This window comes from Lemur catta, chromosome 1 (genome assembly GCF_020740605.2).
Source record: "Lemur catta isolate mLemCat1 chromosome 1, mLemCat1.pri, whole genome shotgun sequence".
In the NCBI taxonomy this organism is placed as follows: Eukaryota; Metazoa; Chordata; class Mammalia; order Primates; family Lemuridae; genus Lemur; species Lemur catta.
Genome location: NC_059128.1, coordinates 39162502 through 39182387, shown reverse-complemented (window position 1 = coordinate 39182387; position 19886 = coordinate 39162502). Strand labels below are relative to the sequence as shown.

The window sequence follows — 19886 nt, the reverse complement described above, 5'->3', positions numbered from 1 at the left end:
AACGCCCGCTTCTCTACCAGCCCACCTCGCTGCCTGCAAGCCCCGGGCCTGCCACTCCCTGGAGAGCCGCCAGACCCACCTCGAAGAGCTCGGCCGTCGTAGCCATCCCGGCCGGCTGAGAAGCTCGCCCCGCACTGTTAGCCGTCTCCGCTTCACATGCTGCGCCTCAAAGGCGCCGCGCACAGGTCCCCGCTCGGCTCGCCAGCTCCGGCTCCAGGCCGCCACGGGCTCCCCTACTCCCCACAGAGCCCAGGCGGGGCGGGAGAGCGGCCATGAAGCGAAGCCGCAAACGCCTGTCAGCTGCCTCCCGACGCCGCCCGCGCCGCTCCCATTGTCACCGCCTCATACGCCGGAAGTGGAGCTGCGCGCGCCCGCGAGGCTGTCGGGAGGGGCCGGCGAGGGACGCCGGCAGCCGGCGAACCGGAGGGAGGCTCGTCGCTCGATTATATGGGAAACTTTGATCCTTGCGGGCCACCATCCCGGAAGTAGAACTTAGAGGAGGAAAGTCCGGGTGTTGCTGGGGATGAGTAAATTCCTCAAGGCTCTGGGTGGGGATTCTTAGAACTTTCTGTGGTCTGTGTCGACGAGGGGGTGACTGAGAGGGTTTAGTCACCTCGCCTAAAGGAGCTGGCGTCTCTGCTGAGCTTGACCAGTGCGTGGCGTAGGATGAGGCTCGGGGCTTCTGGTAAGAGTTCGTCTGAGAAAGCCGGTCTGCGCTGTTCCTCGGTGGCGACGTTAGTTATGAGCTGAGCTGATGCTTTAGCGGTTTACCATGGCCCAGCGGGCAGTGTGGCTCATAAGTCACGAACCAAGAACTGCGCTTTGTGGCACCGTGAGATTCTCCAGGTAAATACAAGTCTGAATTCTCAGGGAGGATGGGAGGGTCGATGATGTAGCATAGTTTTGTGATGGTCTGTGTCCCAGGTACGCCACGAATAGCTTCGTGACTCGGGCAAGTTACTTAACAGAATTCTGTTTCTTCTGTTAGTAGTCCTACCTCATAGTGCTGTGAGAATTAAGTAAATTGATGCCTGGCACATATTAAGCACCACAGTGTATGTTTTCTAATATTAGCATTATTGTATCTTAAAATGAACTCCACTTGCTTAGAATTTATGTGGAGATGACAAAGAGAAAGGAAGAAAACTTATTGAGCACTAAACATTTTAGATTTTTGTACTTTCATTGATAAAATCATTCAAGAACATTTTAACTCATTCTATTGAAAAATACTTCTTGAGCTGTGTAACTGTTACTTTCATCTTATCAATATGTGTCATTGCTAGAAATCATCAGATAGTGATTGTATTCACTTTTTCATTGATGTAAGTTGATCTGGTCCCACTTTTAGAACTTGCCCTATTTTGTTAAAATAACTCTGTAAAGAGAACTATACAATAACTCGTGAAATGTGAGTGGCAATCGAGTAATCTATTTCAACCTTTATTCTCAGTAGCCACTGATAATCCTTTTTTGCCAACAATTTATTCTTCCCGGAGGAAAGCTTATGGTGAAGTAGTGTAATAGAATTGAGATTGAGGCAGGTAAAGATGGATGTTTAAATAAACAGGTGGCAATGTGGATATGAAAAATTCATTCTTTGCAACCTAAACAGTTTTGTTACTGAAGCATCAGAGTTGGAGTTTACTATTTTCCCCCAAGATTCCTGGTTTACATTTGTTATAGTTTTCTGACCTCAAGTACAGGAGGTTAGTATTATAATATTCTTTAGTCCATGGTTCATCAGCCCCATTAGCCCATTCAAGATACCCCTCATTTTATTTATATATTCCCTTTGATTATCTATTTCTAACTACTGTTCTCCTCCTCCCCCACAGGTAACTCTTATATGTTTGGTGTTATCCTTTTATTTGCATGTATTTGTGCATTTTTCAAATTGCATAATTAAGTGTGCTTTAGACTTCATTTCCTTTTGTTACCTTTGTCATATTTCTCAGCACTGTTTTCAGGAAGCATCCATGTTACTTTGTGTTCATCTAGAGCAGCACTGTCTAGTAGAATTTTCTACAATGATGGAAAGGGGAAATGTTCTAAATCTGTGCTGGCTAATATTATAGCCATTAGCCACATGTGACTATTAAGCTTTTGAACTCTAGGTAGTGTAACTGAGGAACTCAATTGTTAATTTTGTTTAATGTTAATTAATTTTAAGTTTGAATAGCCACATGTGGCTAATGTCTACCACATTGGGCAGTGCAGATCTAAGCTGTTGCTTCTACATGCTCTGTAGTGCTCCATGGTGGTTTACATCCTCCATATTTTACCTATCCCCCTCCCCAGGAATGACCTTCCAAGTTGCCTGCAGTTCTCAGCCATCAGAAACTGCTGAAGTAGACATCCTCAGACAGGTCTATGGGGACAAATCTATGCTGATTTTGACTAAATACTGCCAAATAATTAGTTCCTCAAAATGCTGTCACTCATCTACACACTCACTAGCAATGAGTGAAAGTTCCTGTGTCTCCATTCTCCTAACACTTAGATTCTAATTTTTGCCAATAAAGGATATCTTTTTATTTGCATTTTTCTACGTAGCAATGATTGTTAGTCCTTTGAGTTTCTTCATCTGTAAATTGCCTGTACATATCTTCTGTTCTTTTTTTCTTTGAAAGTTGCTGGGTTTTTCCTGTTTATTTGTGTATGTTTAATATTAGTCCTATATCATTTTTAGATATTATAGATATTTTAATTTATCATTGTCGGTTAACTTTATTTTGCTCTTGGTTAAACAGAAATCACTGTTTTTGATGCAATGAAAGTAGCACTTTTGGAAATTTGTTGAAGTCTTTTCTGCCATTATTTCCAAAGCATATCTTTCGACAGTATCTTAACTTTATAATTTTATCTGTTATATTTAAGTCTTTAATCCATCTGTAGTCCATCTTTGAATATGGTACTAAGTAGGAATCCCGTTTTGTTCTTCTCTATACTGTGAGCCAGTTTTCCTAACATCATCTTTCAAGCAGTATATCATTTCTTCACTAATTTATGGGGCTGTTGATAAAAATGTATTATGTCCCCCATATAAACATTGGTCTATCTCAGTTCTATTACTTTGTCTTTCTTATGCCAATACTATACTGTTTTTATATCTGTTGCTTTGTAGATTATCTTAATGTGTCATAGAGATTGAGATTTTTATTGCTTAAAAAAATAATTTGCTTGAAAAATTCAGTCTAGGTTTCAGAATGTTTTCCCACTGTGGTCAGGGTAATATTTCAGGAAAATTCAAATATGTTTGCGTGGGCTGCTTTTCAGCATCTCTATGGAGGCAGCAAGTTGGGTTCAAGTAATTCACTTTAATTCTGTATCATTGAATGAATTAGTTAAGTTTTATTATTTTCACTTGTCTTACCTCTTAGAGCTGGTATTAGGGCTAAACTGATATGCACTGACATATTACCCATATATATGCCAAAGGCTAATGGCTGGTATTTAAGATTTAAAAAGGCAAATGATCTCATCTCTAACTACTTATTTCCCACAATAAAGCTTGGTTTAGATCCTGGTTTAAAGATTTGTTGACTAGATAGTAATAGCATCAGCTTAAGTCTGGCTTAGGTTGGTATTGTACCTCATAGTTGTAGAGCTATTTAAAGTTTGAGTCCTATTTTAGAAAAAGCCTAGAATAAATTTGAAATGACAGATTGAGTCATCCAACAAAATATTGAGCACATATTGAGGCATTGTATAAGGTCCCAGATTAACTTCTTATCTTTACAGTCAGTCATGAAATTTTTATACTTAAGAACTTTAATTATCCTTTAGTTAACTAGAGAATAAGACACTGAACTAGAGTTAGTCCAAAGTTCTCTCCTATTCCTATCCAAGACTTAGAGAAAGAAATGGCATTTACCTGCTTGGCTGTAACTGGTATGCTAGCTAATTTTTCCCCATTCTTTAACAAGAAGATGCAGCAGAATATAAGTGAGTGAGGTTTACTTATACTTGAATAACTTTGAATACGTTCTTGTTTTTATTTTGAAAAGTCAATAAACATTAATATTTTATTAGTTTAAAAAACTGTTCTAGGCCGGGCGCGGTGGCTCACGCCTGTAATCCTAGCTCTGGGAGGCCGAGGCGGGTGGATCGCTCGAGGTCAGGAATTCGAGACCAGCCTGAGCAAGAGTGAGACCCCGTCTCTACTAAAAATAGAAAGAAATTATCTGGCCAACTAAAAATATATATACAAAAAAATTAGCCGGGCATGGTGGCTCATGCCTGTAGTCCCAGCTACTTGGGAGGCTGAGGCAGTAGGATCGCTTAAGCCCAGGAGTCTGAGGTTGCTGTGAGCTAGGCTGATGCCACGGCACTCACTCTAGCCCGGGCAACAAAGTGACACTCTGTCTCAAAAAAAAAAAAAAAAAAAAAAAAAAAAAAAAAAAAAAAAAAAAAAAAAAAAAACTGTTCTAGTTAGGTATGTTTTTAACGCTTGACAAGAACTACCACCCCTTTATTTTATTTTACAAATAAGAAAATAGGCTTAGGGAAGTTAGGTGACTTACTCAAAAGTTATAAGCTAATAGATGACTTTTTTCTGGAATGTAGAATAGAAAGAGAAGGAATAGGGAAAAGCACATCTTTTGGAACTAAGAAAGTACAGTATAACAGATTTCAGTAAATAGGTAAAAGCATCTTCTGTTTCAAAAAAAAGAGAAAAAGGATGAATTAGTGACTTATTATTCAACCCAGAACATGCAAATCATAAAGTATTATTCAGATTTTATTTTTTTTTATTACCTAATAGTATCTTCCAAGGCCATAGAGATAAACCATTGTTACTAAAATGATCTTCTGTATTTTTGTAGGGGTTGGCCAGAAGACTCAGGGTGTCTGTTATTCACTGTAGGTTAAGTAGAATGGCACATTCCTTTTAAAATTGTACCATCTCAACTAATGAATCTAAAATTGTGGAGGGTTAAATTGAACTACTTCTTTGGTCATACTCTACTAAGATGGAATCAGAAAAAAAAAATTCTTAAAGATGGCCTAAAGTGGTCTAGTTATCTACGTCTTGCTGACCAAGATAGAATCTCAGTGGCTGAGAGACAAGGATTTTTGAATTAGAATCATGTACTCTACCTATTTAAAAAATTAAATAACTAGATTGAATTAAACATTTTCAATAATAGCTAACATACCAAGTATGAAACAGTTACGCCAGTAGGAACTTAACATGTAATATAATACTTTTTGGTTGTTGGCTTTTGTGGGTGTGTGTATTTGTTTTTGTTTGTTTTATTGTTACTGTTTGCCTTGTGTTCTGGACTTTTTTAAAATTCTTTCATTTTTATTTTATTTAGAAGAATCATTAATAATCTTTCTGTTTCCATAAAATGCAGACGTTATCCAACTGTTGAAAAACGAGCCAGGGTCTTCAATGGAGCAAGTTATGTGTCTATTCCTGAAGATGGTCCATTTCTTAAAGCACTACTCTTTGAACTTAGATTACTGGATGATGATAAGGACTTCGTGGAGAGTCGTGATAGCTGTTCACGCATCAATAAAACATCTATCTATGGACTCCCCATAGGAGGTGAAGAACTCTGGCCAGTTGTTGCTTTTCTGAAGAGTGGCATGATATATGCTTGTGTTCCACTAGTTGAACAGACTCTATCCCCTCGTCCACCATTAATTAGCATCAGTGGAATTTCACAAGGCTTTGAACTTCTTTTTGGGATACAGGATTTTCTTTACTCTGGTCAAAAAAATGACACTGAGCTGAGTATAAAATTGAGCCAATTGCCTGACCTGCTTCTACAGGCTTGTCCATTTGGTACCATATTAGATGCCAACTTACAGAATGCACTGGATAATATCCATTTTGCTTCTGTGACTCAGCCACAGAAACAGCCAGCCTGGAAAGCTGGAACATACAAAGGCAAACCACAAGTGTCTATTTCTATTACTGAAAAGGTAAAATCCATGCAATATGATAAACAGGATATAGCAGATACGTGGCAAGTTGTTGGAACAGTGACTTGCAAGGTGAGGTTTTCTCTGCTATTTGTTTATCATACCATTTAACATATATGGAGAAAAGTAAAATTTGCTAACTGTATTTTAAATAACATTCTTGATTTTTGTCTTAAACATCAGTCATTAGATGTGAGTCATGTGAAATTTTAGTTATCTTTTTGCATTTCCTACCAATGATACTAGTTATCTGTTGCTGTGTAATGAATTGTCTCATTACGCCCAAATAAACATTTATTATTCTCATAGTTCCTGTGGGTCAGAACTTTAGGAACAGCTTAGCTGGGAACTTCCAGTGTAGAGTCTCTCATGAGATCACAGTCAAGATTTCAGTTAGTCATCTGAAGATTTGACTGTGGCTGGAAGATCCACTTGCAAGGTAACTAACTCAGTTACATGACTGGCAAGTTGGTGGTTATTGGAGGATGGCCACAGTTCTTTTCCACATGGCCTCCTCAACAGGCTACTTAAATGACCTTATAACTTGGTGACTGGCTTCCCTCTTTCTCTGAGAGAAAGAAAGGGAGAGACAGGCAGAAGCTATTCTTTTTATTACATAGACTGGAGGTCACATAGTATCACCTCCACTATTTTCTGTTCATTAGAAGCAAATCATTAAGAGTGGTCCATATTCAAGGGGCATGGAATTAGGTTCTACCTTTTGCAAAGAGTAGTGTCAAAGAATTTGTGAACATATTTTTAAATTGCCACACCTGTTTTCCATTTTTTTTTTTTAGAAGGCATGAAATTGACAAATCTCTGACATGATATCTAGAATCATTTTGAAGGGCTCTTGTTTTGTTGTTTTAGTTGTTTTCCAGACAGAGTCTTGCTCTGTCTGCTGGGCTAGAGGGCCATGGTGTCAGCCTAGCTCACAGCAACCTCACACTCCTGGGCTCAAGTGATCCTCCTGCCTCAGCCTCCTCCTCCCTTAGTCCCCCAAGTAGCTGGGACTACAGGCACACACCACCATGCCCAATTAATTTTTTCTATTTTTAATGGAGACATGGTCTTGCTCTTGCTTAGGGCTCAGGCTGGTCTCTAACTCCTGAGGTCAAGAGATCCTCCTGCCTCAGCCTCTCAGAGTGCTAGGATTACAGGCCTGAGACACCGTACCTGACCTGACCTAGGGCTTTCATTTTGTTTAAATAAGTCAATAGGTTGATTTAGGGTTCTCTGGTTTAAGGTTAGAAAATAGGAAAGACAATGGAAATAACAGTACAGTTAGCAGTGAGTAATACCGTGTCGAATAATGATCAAAAATCCTCCAGGTATGCTTTCTACAAGTGTGTGTTAATAGTATTCTCAGATGTCTTTTTTTCCTATCTTCCTTTATTCTCTACACTTACGAATATATACATTTTATATATCAAACTTAATGTTGCATGGCTATGTATAAATCTTGTAGGTAAAAGTAGATTTCAGAGAATTAGAATAGTCCTGACAAATTTATTTTCCTTTTTAACCCTAAATTGAACTGAAGGTTCTTGTCTCTATGTTAAACTCACTTCTGTCATGGTCAAAAATAAATTCCAGTTATTTGTTTTATTAATTAACTATTGTAAATGGCTCCAAAATTGAGGCATTCATGGATTATGTCATTCTTAAGTCTTAAAGTAGTTGACTCTTTTCCTCTCATAAGTTTAGTGAAATAAAAATAGGAAAACTCACCATTTCTGTGGCAATAAACAGAGAATATGTTAATATCGTGATATTTAAATATCTCTGCTCATTGATAGGCTGACTCTATTTTATTGTTTATGGGAATTTCAGATTGATACCTCTTCTTAATCCTGATACAGATTATCATGATGGACAACTTTCTTCTTTAAAAAACTTTCTTAAAAAAGAAAAAGGATGGAGGTATACCTTAACCTACACACTAAATGTTTCTTTAAGGTTGTATGTAAGTAGTATAACTGTTAGCCAAATGTTTTTTAAGTACTTCAGGAGCTTAATATTTAAAGGAATTTTATTGTGAGGCCCATTGTAAATGGAAATGATTATCTTTATTTTATCTTACTCTAGTAGAAAACCTGGTGAACCAAAAGCTAGTGGACTAAAGTTTTAGACCTCACTCTACCACTAATTTTCTGTGTGTCTTTGGAAAAGTCATACAACTTCATGACTCTTTTCTCATTTTTGAATGATATAAGCTCTTAGGTGCCTTCTTTTTTATAATTCCTAGTTTTTTTTAAAATTCGTAGTTTTAACGTCTGGATTTTCATATGCCAGATTGGTTTAAAGGGTAGTACACAGATTCCTTTTAGAATGGATATCCTCATCCTGTAGTAAATGGCTCATGATCTGGTGTCCAGATAGTGAATAATTCATTGGCAGTTTCCATAATGATTTCTGTTTTTCTGACTCCTTTAAGAATGGTAGACTGTTAGAGGATAATTTAATAAGTATAAATAATACTTTTAAATTTTAATAGTCTTTGCTATTAATGTTCACTTATTATCTCTATAAATATCTATCAAAAACAAAACTACTTTTTATTCCTACTAGTTCACATATAGAAAGTGGCAGATGGTTTAAAAGTTGAAACACTAAAATATTTTTGTAAGTTTTAGTAAGGTTATTTGGCATATTTATTTTTAAATGTGATTGACATTATTGTAATTGCCACCAAAAGACCTTATAAAGGCACTAATTGTACATGGTACTATTCACAGTGCCTGTCTGTTCTGTAAGCGCTTACATTGTATAGCAGATACATTCATGAATTCACACATGTCAAGGAGTAGATAAGATATAAAGAAGTGAAACATTCGTACTAGAAATAAAAAAACAAAAGTAGGGTCCATAATTAGAAAAAGATACCCCCTGAGCAAACATTCTTTGATTGTTTTCCATGCATAGAAATATGCTAGGCACTAGAGATATGAAGAAAAATATAACAGACAAGCACTTGTAGGTGGCTGACAGTTAATGTATGCTGCAGACTCTGTATATGATAATGCATTTGGAGCTAAGCGTTATACCGCCTGAGTTCCACTAACTCTTAAAATATCATGCAGGTCTAGTGAAACAAAACATATCAATAATCTTTATATGGCTCAATTAGCCAGTTTGATACAGTACTTTAATAGAGGTAAATGTCAAGTTAGAGTTGTGCAAACCCACATACATGTAAATTGTTGATATGTATAAATTATATCAAGTCTGGTTGGGTAAGAAAAAGCCACTACAAAGTGGGGCACAGTGCTGTAGTCCAGCTACTTTGGGAGGTTGGGAAGGCTGAGGTGGGAGGATTGCTTAAGGCCAGAAGTTCAAGGCTGTGGTACACTATGATGATTGCACCTGTGAATAGCCACTGCACTCCAGCCTGGACAACATAGCAAGACCCTGTCTCTAAAAATAAATAAATTTATGGTAGTAAAGGCATTTAATATAGTAATTAGGGCTTCCTTAAGAGCTGCTGAAGGAATAAGTCTCTGATCCTCTAACTGCAGCCTTCCAGAAACAATAACTAATTACTTCAATCTGGAAATCTGGAGTCTGGGGTAGATGAGAAACCAGAGTTCACAGAGAAGTCTGAGAAGCTGCCATGTCTGTCTGTTATAACCTCAAAGTGGGAATTCAAGGAAAGGTTTGTGAAAGTGCTGCATCTTGCCACTACAGCCTTAAAGTAGAAGCTCAAGGGCAGGTCTGTGAAGCTGTGATATCTGGCTTCCATGACCTCCCAAGAATAAGGGCTTCCCCTTACCTTCTCCCCTCTGAATCTGTCATGAGTACCTGCCATTGGCAAAATAACACAAACCACATAGGAAAGAAGATGCTGAGTTTCTCTATCTGGCAAAGGAATGTGGAGGTGATAATACGGAATGTAAGGCTTCACACAAAACATCAAATAAGCTAAGACATGAAAAATGAAAGAGTTTACAGGAGAAAAGAACAATGTAGCTGGAGGGAATAGCACATGCAGAGGTGTATATGGAAGTATAAGACTATGATTTATTCAAAGAAATGCAAGAATCCAATATGTCTACACTGTAAGTTGCAGGGTAGAAAATGATTAAGGAAGTAGATGAGAGCCAAAGAATGAAAGGCTTAAAAAGTAATACACAACCAAAGGAGAGCTATTGAAAGGATTTGAGCATGGATATAATATAACAAAAATTTTGTTTCATTTAGATAGTTATAGCATTGATAGAAAGTGGACTGATTAGAGAAATGCAAGTCTACATATGCTTAGAGGGCTGTGACAGAAATTGTAAGGGCATGTACCAGTGTGGTTGCAATGAAAATGAAGAGAAGTCAGTGGATTTAAAATATCTTTTTAAGAGTTTTAGAGGTAAACATAGGGGTCTCTGAAACATGATAAAACCATTAATCAGAACATAGAAAGCAAGGAGAACAGTACCTAGAGAGAAAAGTGAATTAGGTTGAGGAAAATGACTTTGATAAATTCAGAAAAGCCCCAATCAGATATTTGCTTCTAAGATGTTGGTAATATCCATTTCTGTTTATATTGCAGTGTGATTTAGAAGGAATCATGCCAAATGTTACCATCAGCCTGAGTCTCCCCACCAATGGATCTCCACTTCAAGATGTTTTAGTTCATCCTTGTGTGACTTCTCTTGACTCTGCCATTCTGACCTCTAGTAGCATTGATGCAATGGATGATTCTGCATTTAGTGGGCCTTACAAATTTCCATTCACTCCACCTTTAGAGTCATTCAACTTATGCTACTACACTTCCCAGGTAAACAACTTTGGGAAAGTTGAGACTTTGTTAATCTTTATAAATACTGTTGATAAACAAATCATTTGTACTCTTGGTCCAAATGAGAACTTTTCCTGAGTTATATAGCAGACAATAATTGATGAATGAAAATGAAGATTTAGTTCTTTGAAAAGGATACCTCTTGTCTCTAATGTCTGTAACTATTTGTAAATAGTTTTCAAAGTCATTGAATTTATTTTTTTAATGTTCTCTAATAAGGAGTCCATGGCCATAGGATAGATCCTGGTATGACTTAGTCATGGTTTTAACCATGAACATAAAATACCTCTAATCCCAGGCAACCTGAGTTACAAATAGATAATGTTACTATTAGCTATTTATTGCTTGTTGAATAACTGCTGTGTGTCAGACATTGTCGTAGGCACTTTACATGTATTTTCTCCAGTACCTTTAACAACTCTTAAGGAAGGTATTATTATCCCCATTTTACATATGAGGAAAGTCTCAGAGAAGTTAAGTGACTTGCATAAATCATATTAACTGTTAAGTGGCACAGCCTGGATTTGAACCCAAATTTTCTAGACTCCTAAACCTTTTTGTACTATACCATTTGTCTTTTGTCCTAGTCGTGAATTAGTAGGTTGGAAAAACCTACTCAAGGTAGCTTATGTAGAGGGAATTTATTTTGAGAATGCAACAGGCAATCTCATTGTCACTCAAGGATAAGAAAAGAAGTACACCCAGGTCAGACTGGGACTAGAAAAAGAAAAAAATCACTCTATACTGAGGATCCACATTGTCTCTTCTCTGCTTCTCAGTCTCCTCTTTCAGCTTGCTTTCTCTGCTTGCACATGACCTTACAGCTCTAGGATCTATACTGTATAAGTAGAGTCTCTCTTTGCCTTATTTCACCTATATCAGAAGAAATGATTGGCTCACCTCAGGCTACAGATTGTTTCCCCTTCAGTCAGTTATTGATGACCAATGGAGCAAACTGCTGCTGAGCTAGGGGGCTTGGGGGAGTCACAGGTACAAATGGAGCAGCGGGAACTGTGGGCAGGGTGGCAATGATCAGTATGTCTAGTGAACATCAGAGAACCTGGAGAAGGGGAGCCTGGACAAGCAAGAGTAGAGACAAGAATATATTGTATGCCTTTGTAAAGCACTCTTCTTGTCTCTGAGAACAGAATATAGATCTCTTAGAATGAACATAGATTCATCAGTGCTATTACCAAAACAACTTGGAGTAACCCATGAGTCATTAAAGGCATATCTACATATAATGACTGTATTACTGCAAGACTCTTTTCTCACTATTGCTATTTTAGACCCATTAACTTGAGAATTATATAAAAGTTTGTTTATCTTTGTTTTCAGGTCCCTGTCCCACCAATTTTGGGTTTTTATCAAGTGAAAGAGGAAGAAATACAGCTAAGAATAACAGTTAATTTAAAACTTCATGAAAGTGTGAAAAATAATTTTGAATTCTGTGAAGCTCATATACCTTTTTATAATAGGTAGGAATAAAATAACATGATGCCATGATTTCTGTCTTAGTACATTCCCAGTGCCCCACAATAAATTATTTGTCTTTGTTATTTACCTTATTTTTAAGTTCAAACTAATTTTGTGTTATTTAAATGAATGCTGATTCTGAACCAAAACATAGTCATAAGGGTAATCTCTTTGCTGATATATATGTCTTCATTTTTCTGGTTAAACTTGCCAGTTAATTATAAACTTAAGCCAATGTAGCTTCCTTAGGGGTTATTTTACTCTTGGCTTTATTTCTAGCAATTTCTCTTCATTCTGCATACAAGTCAAGCCCAACTGTCAACGACCTGGTGAATTGTAAGATTACTTCCTCATCACTTTTACATTTACTCTCCAGCATAGTTCTTTTCAAAGTATATTTCAAACTAAATGTATAATAAAATTATAGTTTAAATGCTGTGTCAACCCATGTGACTATATTAATCATGCTATATAATTTTTAAGTTGTCTTTAGAATTAATAATGAAATGTATATCATCACCAAAGATGTTTATGTGGTTTGTGGTGTTTTTGAAGATGTAATATTCATTATCTGTTCTAGTATGCAAACTTAAATACAGCTCTGCTATCCTTGAATTAAGGAACAGTAACAAGATTTAACTTAAATCTCTTAACACTATTATATCTGTGATTATTTTTTCTTTCTATTTTGTCCTTTTCTTTTTTAAAGAGGTCCAATTACACATTTGGAATACAAAGTTAGTTTTGGCCAACTTGAAGTATTTAGAGAGAAAAGCTTACTGGTCTGGATTATTGGTAAGCAAGGGTTTGTATATTGATTTTTTTTTAATTTGCTATAGAATCTACTTAATTTAGAATAGTTGATTGGTATATTTGTGTTTTTAGGGCAGAAGTTCCCAAAATCAATGGAAATTAGTCTTTCTGGAACTGTAACTTTTGGAGCCAGGAGCCAGGAGAAGCAACCATTTGACCCAATTTGTATTGGAGGTACAGCATATTTAAAGGTAAACTTATTTATATGGCTTACTACAATAGAATCCCTTCCTTTGTTTCTAAATTGCTTATATCTAGTTGATTTTTAATGTTTTCCACCAATTTGGGGAGAATTCTGTTCTTTTTGTCTGGGCTAAGTCCTTTTTTAGGTTGTTCGGTATTAGTCACTTTTCTGTTTCACTTAATAGTTAAAAAAATTTAAGGGAGCTGGGCACAGGGTACATGCCTGTAGTCCCAGCTACTCAGGAGGCTGAGGTGGGAGGATTGTTTGAGCCCAGGAGTTCGATGCTATAATGCACTGTGATTGTGCCTATGAATAGCCACTACACCACCCTGGGCAACATAGTAAGACCCAGTTTCTTAAAAAAAAAATTTAAGGGAAACAGGTAAGTATAACCTAAATAGCCCAACTAGCCTAATTCTACCTAGTTCTTAGTTATCAAATTCAAGATTTGTATACAAAAAATATGAGATTTAGTCTTTGCCCTCTAGGGATTTTTCAATGACGCACATCAGTAATTTATCAATGCTAACTGTTTTTGGTGTTTCAAGGAATGAGTAAGCAGTTCTGGCCCAAGTGGTCAAGGTAAGCTTTGCAGTGGAGATGAGTTTAAGCAAAACTCCAAGGCCTAGATAAGCATGAGTTGAAGATTGACCAACATTTGTTTAGGTAAAGAAATGATGTAAAAGACTGAAGGTGAATAAACAAAGCATGCTTAGGAGCCAGTACTAGAAACAGTAGTACTATATGAAGCTGGATAGGTAATTTTGGTTTGGATTATAGAAGATTTGAATTTGACTTTTATTCCTTTGGTTGATAATTGTAGTTTTTTGAGTAGGGGGGTAGTCTTCCACAAAGTGGTACATTATGAATATCAATCTGGAATGGGTATGAGGAAGGTGAGTGAATAAACTAGAGACAAAGCATTTTATGGCTATGTATTAATATTCCAGATGAATGGTAATAATAAGTTAACGATGCCGAGCTAGTGTAATGTCAGCAGAAAGAGAAAGGAAGGGAGAAAAAGTAAGGGACTGCTGCAAGAGCCATGATAAAAGTAAAGCCTTGACCACTAATTAAATGAAGAGCTAAAAATAATCATAAGTCAAAGATGGTGTTGTTCAAAAAAGTATGTAATTTAAACCAAACTTGTTGCTCTAAGAGGGTAGAGACATGTGAATTTCATTCATGCATTGTTTTGTCCAAAACATCTAGTCCAGTACTTAGCACACAAGTATTTACTGAGTAGATGAATATGCTTAAAGGAAAATTATGATATAGAGAAAGTTGGGAGGGAATGAGTTTCATATCATATTTGCTGCTGGTAATAGCAACATATCCCGATGTCAGTGACCAGTGAGTAGCTAAAAACCTAAAGCTTGATTCTCAAGGGAGAGCTCACCTATATATAAGGAATTAGGATTTAGCCACAGAAAGAAAATAGTTGAGGCAGTGGAAATAAATAATATCAGAAAAAGATAAGACAAAATATGGGGAAGATTCAGAAAAAGCAATGAGAGAATTGAAGGAGTGATCAGAAAGGTAGTAGGAAAACCTAAATAGAATGGTATTAAAAAAACCAAAGAAGTAAGTTTGGAATCTATACACAGAGACAATTCAGGAGAAGTGGTAGTGAAGTCAGAAGAATACTGGTGCTAATTCATTTTTTCTACCTTGGCTTCACCTGTGTCCACAAGCTTTGTTTTAAGGATTATGATAAAAATTCCTACTTCAGATGTCTTTTAGAAAAAATGTGAGGTGTTAACACATTGTATGTCCTTCAAAGGTAGGGGTTATGATTTTTCTATTAATTTCCATCACCTAACCAGTTACAGTCTCATTGAAGGCATGCATTACCTATTTATATTCATTCATTGACTAAATGAGTTTTATAATATCTCAGTCAAGTGGAAATCAACCTTGTCATAACTTCCAGCATTCAGAATTATACCAAACATGCAAGCAAAAACCCTTTACTATCAGAGATAATTTGAGTTGCAATAGGGAAAAACATTGCTGAGATCTGAAAGTTACATCACATTCTAAATCACATCCTATGCCTGTGATCAGTTAGTTTCACAGTTAAAGGAAACAGTTAGGAAATGGGAAAAATTTGCAGGGAAGGGAGAGATAGGAGGAAAAAATGTATGGAAAAGATATCAAGATGTTGCTAAATCAGGAGCATTCAGCAGCAGAGGTGAGGAGAACCACAGCAAAAGGAGACTAGAGCTCCATAAAACAGACCTTTTTATAGTTCATGTGAATGTCATGGTAACACAAGGTAAACTGATATTTCTGTTTTAGTAATTACATTTTCATGTTTTGCTAGAAGGTGATTATGTTCTGTTCCTGCCTGTAAAAGAATTATGATCTGAAGTATATCATAACCACATAGCTGTAGGGATAGAAGAGAATATGCAGTATACTAGACAGCACAGGGGAAGGAGCACCAGCTTTTGTAGTCAGGTCTGAGTTCAAATGCCATCTCTGCAACTTATATGCTGGAATGCTATTTGCCTCTATCTCTGAACCTCAGTTTCCTCATTTGTAAAAAGGGGTACCTTGCAGTATGGATTAGTGTTCATGTTAGTGAAGTGCCTGGTATGTGTTAAGCACTTCAAAGTTACAAACTTAAAAGAAATGGCCCTAATGCAAAGAGGATGAAAGTGTGTGTTCATATATATATGTATGTGATTGCACACACACACAATTCATGTTTAATACTTGTGGTTTTTATTTTGTGAACCGTGTGAGATAAATTCCCTAAAATTGTGTCAAGGGAAAAAAATGTAACCATCCTTTTTACATAATCTCCTCAACTTGATATATCTCTCTCCTTTTTCTAGCTTCATTTTAGGATCTTAGATTATACACTCACTGGGTGTTACGCGGATCAACATTCAGTTCAAGTTTTTGCATCAGGAAAACCAAAAATAAGTGCACGTAAGTTGTACGGATTCAGAATAAATTAAGGGAATTAAAATGGTGTTACACAGTTATTTACCTAAACTAAAAATTATAATGTAATTGAACTTAGAAATTGGAGAGTAATTTCGATTTATAAGATTCTAGCCTGATTCCACCATGCATAACAGTTTGTATACTTTACACTGTCTTCTGCCTTCTCCTATTTATAAAATGGTCTGGGTGAGCAAGGATTGAGATAGAGGTGACCTTTAGTATAAAGTTGGATTTGTTTTTCTCTGGGTATAATAAACTGTTTTATTTAGAGTTGGGTCACAGGGACTTTGGTGTTGGACAGACAGAGGTTTGAGTCTGGCTCAGACGTTTTACTAGCTGTGTAACTTTGGGCAAGTTAGTAAACTTCTTGAAGTTTTGGTTTCCTCATCTATAAAATGGAAATAATAGTGTTCTTTACCTTAGGATTGTTATGAGATTTAAAAAAGATTATATTGCATGCACTTAACATGATGTTTTAGCATATAGTATGAATTCAGGAGATGTTGGATATGGTGATTATTTAAAAATTTAAAGTATTTTTAGCAAATGTAATCAATAAGCATAATTTAGTGCCTTCTCTATTCTACCAATCGGAGAGCAATAGAAAGATGTTTCCTGCCTTCAGTGTGTTTATTGGTTGGTTTAAAAATATATATACATATATATATTTACATGTATATATATGAGAAATAAATGAAAATATAGGGAAACAAAAAGCAACTTATAAATGGATTGAAAGTTATTTAAATCAGATCAAATACATGTATATTGACATAGAACAGAGAAGTAGCTAGCATGAGATAAAGTTAGCTAGATTTTAACAGAAACTTTTTGCCTCATATATTAAGGAGAATAAATCTATTACATATTTAGATAAGAATAATCCCAATTTATAAAACTGTTATATTTAGATAAGTATTTCTTAAAATAAGGATTAGGATCTGTAAAATAGGAAGAATCAGACAGGACTCTGTACCTGAATGTTTCAAGAGAATTACAGAACTTAGAACTGTAGAATTGTAAGCAATTAATTGTGAATGGCAATAATAAGTTCTATGTAATGTAACCGGAATAAGCCAATATTGTTTACTTCCCTAGGCTTTCTCAGTTTTGTTTTATATCACTTTTTGTTGTTTTTTTTAAAAGCATAAATGTAAAAGAGTATTTATAATGCATTTGCTTTTTTATGAAGGCTATAACAGACAAGCCAGTGGTTTTGTCTAAAGCAAATAGACCAATATTTTGGATTGTATCTCTGAGATACTGAATGCCAACAGACCAATATTTTAGATTGTCTGTGGGAAATACATTGTCTCTTTTGGTGTACCTAAAATATTTTAAGTATTTTATTAATATTAACTAAACATATTGCAGTAATTTTCAGAAAGCATAACATACGATGGAAAGTCTTGGTAATATACCTGCTTCTTAATACAAAATGTATTGAATGAAAGAGCTCATTTTAAATAAATCATTATGACCAGTCTTTTCTTTCTTTTGTCTATCAGTTTCCAGAACGTGGCTACCAGTTTGTACAACTGTGTAAAACCTTTATTTTTGCCCTCATTTTGACAATAAAAATCTATATTCACAATATATAACTTAGTTCTGAAAATAGTTTAGTGATAATAATGCTAATTTAAATAATAATGGCTTATGTTTATTGCTTACTATGTGCCAGGCAGTATTCTAAGTGTTTTATGTATATTAACTCATTAATCCTCACAGCACCCTATGTAAGTGTTGTTATCTTTATTTTACAGATGAGGGCATTAATGGAACAGAGAGATTAGGGTCATAGCTAGTAAATGGCAGAACTGGAAATCAAACTCATGCAGTCTGGCACTAGAGCCTCTCCACTTAACAGTATGGCCTGTTGCCTCTCAATGTTACTAGGTTCTCAAACTTAAAAAAAAAAAAAAGACAAGGTAATATATCCTGCATTCTTTCAATTATGAGGAAGGGCATGAAGAAGAAAGGAAGAAAAGGCTGAATTAGATCTTTAGTGATATATGTATAATACTAAGAATTTACATGAGTCTAGCTCCAAATGAACATTATTAATCTCAATGTTACAAATCAGAAAACTTTATTCAAAGAGGTTGCCATTTGTCCAAAGTTACAAAGCTATTTTTAAATAGGCTTAAATTCGATCAGAACTATTAATAAGAAATCAGTGAAGCAACCTATTTAGAATGTTGGTGGAAAGTTGGCTATTGATTTATCTCTCTGATACTTCGAATGAGTACAGAATAGCAAGACCAGAATCAGGACCCTGGTGAAGAGGTTACAAAAGGGAAACCAATAAAAAAATTTTTAATGTTTTTGAAGTTAAAGTAATGGTTTACAAGAAACAGAATTTGAGGAAAATGTGAGGATAAAATTGGCAGATTTGGCATGGCATAAATGAGGGATATTTTATACAAGCTCGAAGATAGATTGGTCAGATGTTTACTGTTGTAAAGCAGTAAAAGTTATAATAAAGCCTTGATAAAGTAGAATTAAAATGAATATTTCAAAGCATTGCCTTGAACTGATTACATTCCACAATTTCAAAAAATCATGACTTTGCTCTCTTGTTGAATTTTTGCTAAGGTAAAATAATCTTATAATTAATTTCTTTTTCTTTTTCTTTTTTTTAAGACCGGAAACTAATTTCTTCTGATTATTACATCTGGAATTCTAAAGCCCCTGCTCCAGTAACATATGGATGATTATTACTGTATTTTCTCATGTTTAAATGGAATTTATATAATAGTAACATAGCTTAAATGAAATCATGATTTTACTTGATTTAATGTGTTCAGTCTATATAATCTGAAAGAACATTTTAAAGGCTAATGTCTCCAATTTTTTCACCCTTTGTTTTATGCCAGTATAAGTCAGAACACAAAAAAGTAGTGAGTCAATTTGGCTTATTTTAGACTAGTCCTGGGTCATCCTGCCACCATGTTGACTTCTGCCTCTGTGGCAGACATTGCTAATCAATCACATTCCTTTTTCTGTATGAGCCTTCCTGGATAAGGGTCAGGCTCCTTCTCAGTGGAGAGATTCAGGCAGCTGCTCCCAATGGAATGCAGATGACATGCAATATAAAAATTATTTGCTCTTCCAAACCTCAGTTCTAAGCTCCTACTATCACGTGTTGTCACTATGTTAGAAACAACTATAAAGTTTTTGAAGAAACAGCCAATGGAGACAAAGGAAAATTATTTAAATAGTAACCTGTTCTTAACCAGAACTATCCTATTGACTAATAAAGATCTGCATGATTCTATTCAAGGTGTTTATCTCTGTTCTAGAGTTACTTTCTAAGTAAGCTTGTTAATCTACTACAATAACATTTTGCTTAGGATGTCAGTAGGCATATTAAGGTGGATGGGATACCTTCCGAAGATGAGCGTAGTGTTTTGTGATCATTTAATGTCTGCAGCCAAATTTTAAAGATAATTTAGTATATTGCTTTTTGTGTTTTATTAAATTAAAATTCATTAATGAATGAATTCAGGTAAAAATTCAGAAGCCATTCTGTGTGTAAAGAGTATCATTTAATCTTATTTTAGTCTCACATAGCATATCTCTTTAAATTTGTCACTGTCTTTTTCTTATTACCATTCTATTGATTTCTTCAGAAACAGTCTAGTTATACTCTACCTGTCTCTACAATTACGTGTCACATTGTTTTCAGAGCAGTTCATTGTCAAGTTGGACTTTAAGTGACCGTTC

The 19886-nt window shown here is 35.7% G+C and overlaps 2 protein-coding genes across 3 annotated transcripts in view; one reads left to right on the top strand and one right to left on the bottom strand.

Annotated features, from left to right (window-relative positions):
• The window catches only part of EXOC5 (exocyst complex component 5), a 57091-nt gene extending 56625 nt beyond the window's left edge, over positions 1 to 466 (bottom strand). Inside the window, exon 1 of the mRNA XM_045566602.1 lies at positions 80 to 466. Coding sequence (XP_045422558.1) covers positions 80 to 106 — 27 coding nt within the window. The 5' untranslated portion in view covers positions 107 to 466. The remainder of the gene's footprint in view (positions 1 to 79) is intronic.
• AP5M1 (adaptor related protein complex 5 subunit mu 1) lies at positions 369 to 19686 on the top strand. 2 transcript variants are annotated; one of them, XM_045566613.1, is made up of 9 exons: positions 369 to 846; positions 5364 to 6009; positions 10481 to 10708; positions 12068 to 12207; positions 12485 to 12541; positions 12915 to 13000; positions 13091 to 13209; positions 16046 to 16142; positions 18804 to 19686. In XM_045566613.1, the coding sequence occupies exons 1-9, from the start codon at positions 773 to 775 to the stop codon at positions 18872 to 18874; spliced, it is 1518 nt and encodes a 505-aa protein (XP_045422569.1). In that variant the 5' UTR covers positions 369 to 772; the 3' UTR covers positions 18875 to 19686. The 2 variants fall into 2 exon arrangements, with proteins under 2 accessions (XP_045422569.1, XP_045422573.1); XM_045566617.1 differs by lacking the exon at positions 12485 to 12541 and having other exon boundaries at positions 371 to 846.
• The last annotated feature ends 200 nt before the right edge of the window (positions 19687 to 19886 follow it).

Coding starts and splice junctions, on each gene's coding strand:
- AP5M1 (XM_045566613.1), top strand. CDS start 773: ATGGCCCAGCGGGCAGTGTGGCTCATAAGTCACGAACCAAGAACTGCG. Junction 10,709..12,067: donor TATGCTACTACACTTCCCAG/GTAAACAACTTT, acceptor CTTTGTTTTCAG/GTCCCTGTCCCACCAATTTT. Junction 13,001..13,090: donor CTTACTGGTCTGGATTATTG/GTAAGCAAGGGT, acceptor TTGTGTTTTTAG/GGCAGAAGTTCCCAAAATCA.